Consider the following 9,821-nt stretch of genomic DNA (forward strand, 5'->3'; position numbering starts at 1 on the left):
TCCTTGGGATTTTAACTAACAAGATCATCTTTATTATTTCTGGGAAGTTCTTTTGCTTATTTAATAAATTTTGTTTTTTAAGTAAGGTAGCACATCATGTAGACTACTCCTGAAAGCAGTTACTTCTTCAGCTGTCTAAGGCATAAGCCTTTCTAGAACATTAGCTTTCAAGCCTCCACTGATATACTTCCCATTAGACTATGTTCATTCTTAGCCACATTTATAAAGGTAACAGTTTATTTTTCCACAGAAACCTGGGACAACTTTGCCACAAAAGCACAATATCCTTGAAACAAATATTCATGTACGAATAGTATGGTAGAATTCAGGCACACATATGGAAGAATATGTGAATTCAATTCACACCCAGAACTGCAGAGACTGGAGCTCTTTTCTCTTCTATTGTCTGTCAAAACCATTAACCCAACTTCCTTTGTATTTCCTCAAATGGAAACCTTCTTGTATTAAATTTATATAGTTAAGCAAAACAAATCAGAACATTGACTTTTTTAAGTCAGTGTTTAAAAACGACTGTCCGATTTTATATTGTTATTGATTCTTAACTTATTTGGGGTTTGACTTTCTTTTAGTAAAGTCATCATTTAATGGTCATAATCATTGTATATATCATTCTTCGGGTTTTTCTTATTTCTTATTTTAATCTATATCAATTAACATAAACCTCTTCATGTTTCTCTAAATTTTTCACATTCATCATTTATTATAGCACAATGATAATCCATTACTTTCTACAATTTATTCAACCATTCCCCAGTTGATAGAAACACACTTTATCCAGAGCCTTGTTAAGTATAACATTTCTAGTATCTGTCTTCTTTTTGCTCACACAACCACCACTCTTATCACACTCATGGCCTCATTACCTCTTGCAGCTTCAAATGATGTAATGGCCTTTGATTCCATGCTTCTTCCTTTCCAATCCGTTCTCCATGTCGCTGCCAAAATCAATGATCTGAGGTATAAATCTACATGTCACTAACTGATGCAAAGCAAAGTCAGTAGAACCAGAAGAACAATAGCAATATTGTAAAGATAATCAACTTTGAAAGACTTAGTAACTGATCACCACCATAAGCAAAGGATATTGAATCCAAAGGACTCGGCATGCTAACACTTCCAGATAGAAAGATAATGTTCTCAGAATGCAGAATGAAGCATATTTTCTTCTATTTCCTTCCTCTCTCTGTTCCTCATGCTAATCTTTTCAGGTTTGTCTCAGGTATCATCTTCTCTCTGAAGCCTTCCATGAGTCCAACAGTTGTTTATGTTCCCTCCTTTCACAAAATAGCTTCTATTTATTCATTTGTGTGCATATTGAGAATATGCCCAAATAGAGTATGAACTCCAAGAGAGCAATGACTGTTTCGTTTTTGGTCTTGGATCACAGATTTGATACAGTGCCTTGTACCTAATAGGTGCCTACTACTAATTGAATTGAAATTACTTTATTGTTGTTATTTAGATATTTCCTAAGCTATGTTCTGTAGACCTCTGGTATTCTATACGATGTGAGTAGGAATTCTGTGGGAAAATGTTATGTTAATAATGTTTCTCCTCTAAACTACTGATTTTGAAATGATGACTGTATCCAAAATATGGATCGTGTACAGGATTGTTTTAATATAAAAACAGAATCATTTCTTCTCTTCTCCAAAATTTGCCCAATGCTGCTTATGCCTGGAGGAGTTCACCCCACAACCCATAGACCAGCATTTCTGAGTTCCAGCTATATAATTCAGTCTTCTAAGCATTTCGAGACCAAGTTAATGTCAGAAATCCAGCAAGCAGAGATTAGTAATCTTTGTGGTCTTGAAACCTTGGACCTGTAGAGTTCACTACTACTACCATCTTATCGATTTATAAGAAGGAAGCAGGAAGAAAGTGGAAGAACAAAGAAGGGAGAAAATCAAAGCAGAGGGATAAATCATCCGGAAATCTTTGCTGAGTATCTGGCAATGTGTGGAAAGAAAAAACCAAGTCTGGCATTAAATCAGATAACACTAATTCAGTTTGACAAACACTTACCAGGTGTCTCATTTGGTCAAAATGCTGTGCTTAAGTACTGGAGAGACAAAGAAACACACTTTAATGTCCCCTGTCCTCAAAGAAGTGAGAGTCCTCGGAAAGATGTGTGTGCTTAGTGAATAATGTTGCACTTGGAATTCAAAGGCCTGAATTTGAATCAAGTTTCAGATATGCAGGAGTAATGAGGTCTGGGCCAATCTTTCTGGCCTTAGTTTCCTCCTCTGTAAATTGATAGTTTGTACTTGATGACCTCCGAACTTCTTTCCATCTCTAAATCCTTGATCACTTGCTGATCTACAATTCATAGCTAAGTGAAAACAAAACATAGACAAGGTAATTTTGGGGTAGGAAAACACTAACAATTTGGAATATGAAAAGTCTCTTATAGATTCAGTGTGAAAAATGGTGGGTAAAAGTCAGGACCAAAAGTCATCATGGGTTCTGGGGAGAAATGGAGAGGGAAAATACCTGGAAATGCCTTTGGGAAGCCAGAGAGTGATAAGTCAGAGGGAGCGTGGGCTAGAATCATTTCCTGGACCCAAGTGAGAAGGTGGGCCCTGTCTACAGCCCTGCAAAATGAAGCAGCCTTTTCTATTTGCATTATGACATGTAATTTGCATTATGGTATATAATAACTATGTCCTATTCTTATATGTATGTGCTGCTGACCCACCATCATGCTAGCATCAAATTTTTGTAATTTTTCAGATCATGGGGACAGATTTATCATGATTCATCCCTATGTTCCCTCCTTACTCTCCTTTGTAATCAACAGAGTCGTTGGTTCCTCAGGGCAAGGTCAGGAGCTGACCAGAGTCAGAGGCTGAGGCTCTGTAATTAAGCTAAGTTAACTTGATGATCATAGAAATAAGTCACAATGATTTTATTTGACCCTTATTGACCTTATTTTTCATTTTTGTCTCTCTCCCTGGGGTCCTACACATATCAGGCAGGCACTTCATAAAGGCACATTGAATTGATTTGCATGACTGTTAATAACACAGTTCTCTAACCAGCTAAGTAGTTCTTGATGCAACACATCTGTGAAGAGAGATGTCAAATTTTTATTTAGTTATTTTAAGCCCTTCCCACAACAAAAGAAAGAATAGAGAAGCATAAGCCTTGTAGCAAATAAGTACTATTAAGCAAAACATATTAGTCATATGAAAAATATATGTATGTCTCATTCTGCACCTTCAGTCCATTATCTGGTCTGTTGCAGGAGGTGGAGAGTAGTAGACTTTATCATCATATTGCATTGATCAACGCGCTCCAGTTTTTCAGTTATTTTTTTCTTTATAATGTTATTGTATAATATATTTTCTTCCTGCTTACTTTGTTCTGTAGTACCTTTATATAAATCTTCCCAGGTTTCTCTAAAAATTGTCCCTTTTGTCATTTTTATGGCAAAATAATTTTCCATTATTTTAATATACTATATTATTTAATGGTATATTTTTAACAGGAGCAATAACCTTGTGTCCAAGTTTTCTTCAATGGCCCTTCAGCAACACCCAACATCCCATGATCAAGAAAAGGCCTGATCTGTTTTGTTTTTTTTTTCATATTTACAGGGCATGTTGTATTTAGCATCATCTAGTCGGGTGGTTCAGGTCCCCGTGGCTGTGTGCAGCCGACACCAGCACTGCCTGGATTGCATCTTGGCTCGAGACCCGTACTGTGCTTGGTCCCAGAAACAGAGCCAGTGTGTTTCTGCAGTGGGCTATACCAATCACTCTGAGTAAGTCAGGGTACACAGAGAAAAAAACAAAAGCTTTTATTGTAAATGGATTTTACTGATCTATTCCAAGAAAGGGAGAGAGAAAAAAAGATAAAAAGAACTCTAGAGAGAAACTAAGGAGAATGTTTTACTTAGTTAATAATACCAGCTTATGTTCCCATAGCACTGAATGGTTTACAAAGAGTATTAATTATCAACTCCATTTTACAACTGAGGAAAGAGGGGAAAAATGCTAGTGAGAGGCAGGTCCAGGAGGGGGACATGAGAATCTTCTGATTCTCAAAGCCATTTGCACTATCCAGTACAATCACTTGAGCATTCATAGGTGCTTGTAAAGATCTTGTGATTCGTGTTCACCCACAAAACACTCTGGAAGCTAACGGTAAGGCACCAAGCTAGATTTGGAGGCGAGAAGACCTGGATTGGAATTATTTCCCTATTTATGGAACTCTGGTGAAATCCAAGAATTGTTTTTGGTAGCATGATATTTAGAACAGAAGGGACCTTTATGTCCCCAATCCAATCCCCTCATTTGACTGAGGAGGAGGCAGAGGCCCAGAAAGATGGTGTCATAGTCCAGGTTCAGAAGGCAGCAAGCAGCTGACTCAGAACCACACCTGAGTCTCACCAGTCCTGCTGAATTCTGTACTCTGACCCTGTGCCACCATGTCACTGTGAAGCACATTACCTCTCTGAAGGAAAAAATGAATGGACAAACGGGTACTTTTTTCTGATTTTCTTTTTAGGGTTTTGATTCAGAATATTAAAAGTGGAGATATTTCAGAGTGTCCTGAAGTGGGTAGGTAAAAACTTGGTTGTACCTGGTGTGAAATGCTCCACTTCTGCCAGTGGGCTGCTCTGTCTGTCCTCTGTCTGTCACTGTCCTCCTGGGTCCTCCTATCCTCTATCAATCACTTTTCCAATGTCCTCCTGGGTAACCAGAATTTTAAAGCAGGCTTGGAGAGGACCAGGTCAGCGCCGAGCCCTGTGCTTGCTGCCCCTGCAGACTCTGGAGCTGCAAAGTGCTGCTCTTGAGACAGATGCCCAAATGTGATCCCCTGAGCTGGCAGCTCTCCCCAGGAAGAATGGGAAGGTTTTCTTCACTACTGAGCCTTCCCATGCTGCTGAAGAGCCCACAGAGCATGCATCCTCTGCCTACTTTGGGGCATTTTTCAAGAAACCAGATATAAGGCTCAATCCCAGTGTCTTCCAAGGAAGAATCTAACTAGGGTTCTAGGAAAGAGAAGCTTACAGACTCTAAAAGGCAACATTTGGGCCCTACCCGCCGGGGGCATCCCCGAGAATCGGGCCAGATTCTCTCCTCCCCCAAGCTCACCTCCCCAGCTGGCCCTCTGGCAGAGAGGAGTTCTGAGTTTGTGTTCAAGGGTTTTCAGAATGACCCGTTCTTTCTCCTCATGATGAACTGGCCTTAAGGAATGCTAATACTGCACCTGCATTCCTGACGCTCAACTGCTGATCTCATGCAATTAGCACATGAATTTTTTATAGATTTAAAGCATCAGTATGAAGACATTAATTAATTAAAACAGTAAGTTTATTTCTCCTTCTCCAACAGACCAGCTTTGGGTCCCTGTTTAGTCACCTCACATCTATCCCCATCCCACCCGCTGCAGAAATGCTTTTCATGGTGAATCTGGGCCCTCCTATTTCAGCAGCCTTAGAGAGAGTTAGAGGATACTTGCACTTGCAAGGAGATCATGCTGGTCTGGATCTCCCCACCCAGGCTTGAGAGGGTACAGGTTCCTGCGCTTGTCAGATGCTCACTTGGAAAGTGGCTGTAGGGAGCTCACTCATCTATCAGGCCCGTCAACAGGTCGCTTCCCTTTGGAAAGCTGTTGTTTTTTTTTTATTTAAATTTAACTTCTGTAGGTCCCAGGGCTTTGTTTGGTCTGATTTCTTTTTAACTCAGAACTTTGTGAACTCAGTAGCATTCTAAGCCTCGGTATTTCCTGGGATCTTTGGGGGAAGGAGATGAACAGTTAAGTGGCACCTCCCGTGGGCCAGACACCACAATATTGACCCTCACAACAACCCTTGGGTGCTCTTGTACTCCTCATTTCACAAGTGAGGAAACCAAGGCAAACGGGGAGGGACCTGCCCAGTGGCCCCCAGGCAATCGGTGCCTGAGGCCAGATCGGGGCTCCCTGATGCCAGGCTCAGCTTCTGGGCACTATGGCACCCCTAGCTTCCTCTGAAGCACTGCCCAGAGCCGCAACTAGGGTGGGACCCTCTCAGATTTGTCCCAGGAGTAACATCCAAAGGAACACACATTGCTATTTACAAACCACCCTTCCTCTGTACGTGTGCCGTGTACTATAATCTTACTTTCCAACCTAGCCCTGTTTCCAAGGTCTTATCAATCCTGATGCAGCGGAGGGTTTGCCCGAGGGGGGTCTCTGGAGAATGGGCTGCCCCCATTCCTGGCTGTACTGCGTTCTCACTCAGATTGTCCTCTGGGCCTCCCCTTTCCTTCCCCACAACTGTCCTTGCTCCACTGTCACCATCGTTCCAAGTGAAAGTACCAAGTGAAAGAATTTCTAATTAATAGCTTTAATTAGACCACATTTCAGTGTACCCCGAAACCCAAGGGGGCTTCTCTTGTATTAATAGATTGCGTTTCATTATTTGTACTCTGATTAAAATTCTTCCTTTTCTGCTACTCTTCCCTTCCTGCTTGCTTTCAGACAGGCCCATTCAAAATGTTATCGTGGCAGCCGGGCAGAGCAGCCAGCTGAGGTGCTCCCCTCTGTCCAACCTGGCCTCCACCCTGTGGCGATTCAATGGGAAACGCCTCCGAGCAGAAGAAACAAAGTATCTTCTCTATCGCCAAGGATTGCTGGTGTTTAATATAACAGAGGCGGATTCTGGACGCTATGATTGTCAGTCGGTAGAAAAAGTCGGTGGGAGAGAGCTGTTCACCACTGTGGAGAGCTACGTCCTTAACCTTTGGTCGGAGAGTCTGGTGAGCCTAGTGAAAGGCAGCTCGGAGTGGCCTCAAGCCGAGACGGCCCCGCCGAGCTTCAAGTCCGATTCCAGAAGATACAGGGACCCTGCCCCCTGGGGAGCCCAGAACGAGAAGATCCTCTCCAAAATATTCATCTCGTTGTTTGCCTTTCTCTTTTTCTCCTTGTTGTCCTGGAATTTTGTCAAAGGGCTCGCGTGTCTGCGCACTACGGTCCAAGAAAAGGCCCCAAATACAATAAAATTAGATAGCTTGGGAGAGCTTCCTTTGGAATCGGAGGAGCCGAGCCATCGAAAGCAGGCGACCTTGGCCGTCAACAGCTCCTCCTCTCTGATGCCCCTTGTCCTCTCTTCCTCAGAGGGTGACTCTAGGAACGCCAGTGCCAGCAACAATGCCGCCCCGGTGCAGTGAGTGAGTGGGACTGAGGGAGATGAGGGGACCCCCGTCCCCCCAGGGCGGAGCCGAGCAAGGAGGCCCCTGCTCCTCCACAAGGCGCAGCAAGCCGGGATTCATTTTCTGGCACACAGCCTGATCTTTAAAACATCTTCAGATTTGCAAAAAATAAAAAGAGAGACAGAGATGAGAGAGAAAGAGAATTAAAAATGTTTTTTCAGAGTTGGCTCCCAATCTCTCTTTTCTATAATCATGTCACAGAGTGTGATTCATTGGGGAAATGACTGGACCTTGGAGTCTAGAGGGGTCTGGGTGCTAATGCTGCCTCTAACATTTAATGTGACAGTGTAATACTAGACTCCCAGAGACACAGCTTTCCCCCTTTTAAAAATATGGAGGACAATATTTGCAAGACTTCCTGAGAGTATTGCTAGGAGGCAAGTATTCTGTAAGTCTTCAGGTGGTAGAGAAGTGACCCGTGGTGAGGGTCTGTATCTCAGAACTCCTGGGAACTACCAGGGGCCTTTCCCGAATTCTGTGGCTATAAAACAGAGAGAGGCTTTCCCTGGCCTTCCCCAGAGAAGGCCTAGGACTTGTGGCTTGCCTTAGCTCAGCCTTGAAAAGGGTTAAAAAATGCTCTGTTCTGTTTCCTGTACACATAGTTCACATTCTCCCATTTTTGAGCCGCCTGGGAAGCAGATGTTTCCTAGTCTGTTCAGTGCCTGGGATTTTGATTGGGGAAAAAAAAAGCGGGGCTGGCTGCCAGGTCCCCAAACTTCTTGAAAGAAAGAGAGACAAAAGGAAAAGAGAAGAGGAAAAAGGGCAGCTTTCAATATAACTTTGCACTCGGCCCTTATAAACAGATTTCTTGCATTGGAGGGAAATCATGCTTCTTCCTTGGTTTCTGAAGAAGCACCCCAGTTTCTGGGTTTCTGAGTCACCCAGATCATCCTCTTAGAACACTGGTGTACCGCAAGCCAGGGCTCTTGTGTACCATAACAAAGGCTGCCAAAATGGGAGCCCACTGACAAAACTTATTAAAAACAGCCATCACTGCGCTCAGTTCCTTCCCCTTTTCCCTCCTGTTCACTGTTCCCCAGCTGTTCATTAACACATCCACAAAAGAGGAGTGGGAGAGGAAAAGGGCAGAAAGGGAGGGAGCCCTGGCTGTTCCTCCTCAGCCTCACCACACAAATGGAAAGTTTTGTGCAAATTGGAGAGATGGGAACATGGGAGCTAGCCAAGCAGGTGACCTTAAAAAACACCAAACAATCTACAAGTGCAGGGATTCCTCAGAAACGGGAGCAGTGGCAAAAGGAATCGACTCAAAGCCACAGGTAGTGTCTGTCTGCCCGTGGGGCACGTGCTGAGAGCAGCCCCTCTGAGCTGAGGCGCTGAGACCCAGAGGCCTTGGCAGGTGGGTGGGAGCTCCTCAGTGAGGTGAGGGGGGGGGGGTGCGTGAGGGAGGCAGTGTTCCCGTACAGAGAGCTGTGCTCCGGCAAAGAAGCTAGGCACGGCCTGCCCTCAGGGAGCCTCCGGGTGGGGGGGGCACAGTGCAGAGCTGTAGGAGGGATAGATTGGAGGTGTGAGCAGGAGAGACAGGCAACAGAGGCCTGAGAAGGGGGCTGGTGATCAGATTTTTCTTGTGCAGCAAGAGAACTATACAAATATTGTACATATATTGGATTTAACATATTTAACATGTATTGTCTACCTGCCACCTGGGGGAGGGGGGGAGGGGAAAATTTGGAACAGAAGGTTTTGCAATTGTCAGTGCTGAAAAATTACCCAGGCACATGCTTTGTATATAAAAAGCTGTAATAATGGATAGAGCCCCGGCCCTGAAGTCAGGAGGATCTGAGTTCAAATTTGACCTCAGACACTTAACCCGTCCTAGCTGTGTGACCCTGGGCAAGTCCCTTAACCCCAACTGCCTCAGAAAAAAAAAAGCTATAAAAAAAAAAGAAAGGTGCTAGTGTCAGGATGGGACGCCAAAGAGATCCTTACAGGTTGCTAAGATGAGCCCTGTTTAATGGGATGTAACTTACTAAGGATAAATGTATACTATACCTTCACAATTACAGGGGGTATCATTAAAAGACGACCTTGGGATTTTTATGAGCTGTTGGTTCCTATGAGCCATTAGTGTGATGTGATGGTTCAAAAAGCCAATTCAGACTTAGCATTAATACAAAGGGCACCTAAAATTAGATTCAGCATTTATTAAGCACCTATTGTGTGCCAGACATTTGGAGTATAAAGAGAAAAATGAAACAGTCCCTGCTTTTAAGGAGCTTATATCCTACTAGGCAAAATAGTATAGAAAAGTGAATACAAAGTAATTTGAGGGATAAGTAGGGTAATGAGAAAATATTTTTGAAGAAACTTGGGTGAGCCTTGAAGGATGCTAGGTATTCTCTTAGCAGAGGTGCAGAGAAAGAATATTCCAGGCCTGGGAGACAGAAATTGCAAATGCACGAAGAATGGAGATGGAATGCTATGTACAGGGACCAGTAATTAGGTTGGTCTGGCAGGAACATAAGCTTCGTGAAAAAAAAAAAATAACATACAAATATGAAGGCTTTAAATGCCAATTTTATCGTGGGGGCCAGCAGGGAGTGATGTGCTTTAGGGAAATCAGTTTTAACAGCTTTGTGG

General features: G+C 43.3%; 1 protein-coding gene across 10 annotated transcripts in view; it reads left to right on the plus strand.

The window, feature by feature from the left end:
- Nucleotides 1-7,389, plus strand: part of LOC100935364 (semaphorin-4D-like) — a 62,768-nt gene extending 55,379 nt beyond the window's left edge. For all 10 annotated transcript variants that reach the window (XM_031948163.1, XM_031948164.1, XM_012542172.3 and 7 more), the window contains 3 exons: nt 3,621-3,787; nt 4,534-4,586; nt 6,493-7,389. In XM_031948163.1, the coding sequence (XP_031804023.1) occupies nt 3,621-3,787; nt 4,534-4,586; nt 6,493-7,181 (909 nt within the window). In that variant the 3' untranslated portion in view covers nt 7,182-7,389. The remainder of the gene's footprint in view (nt 1-3,620; nt 3,788-4,533; nt 4,587-6,492) is intronic.
- Nucleotides 7,390-9,821: the final 2,432 nt, after the last annotated feature.

The sequence above is a fragment of the Sarcophilus harrisii genome, chromosome 1, assembly GCF_902635505.1.
Source record: "Sarcophilus harrisii chromosome 1, mSarHar1.11, whole genome shotgun sequence".
NCBI classification, from domain to species: Eukaryota; Metazoa; Chordata; class Mammalia; order Dasyuromorphia; family Dasyuridae; genus Sarcophilus; species Sarcophilus harrisii.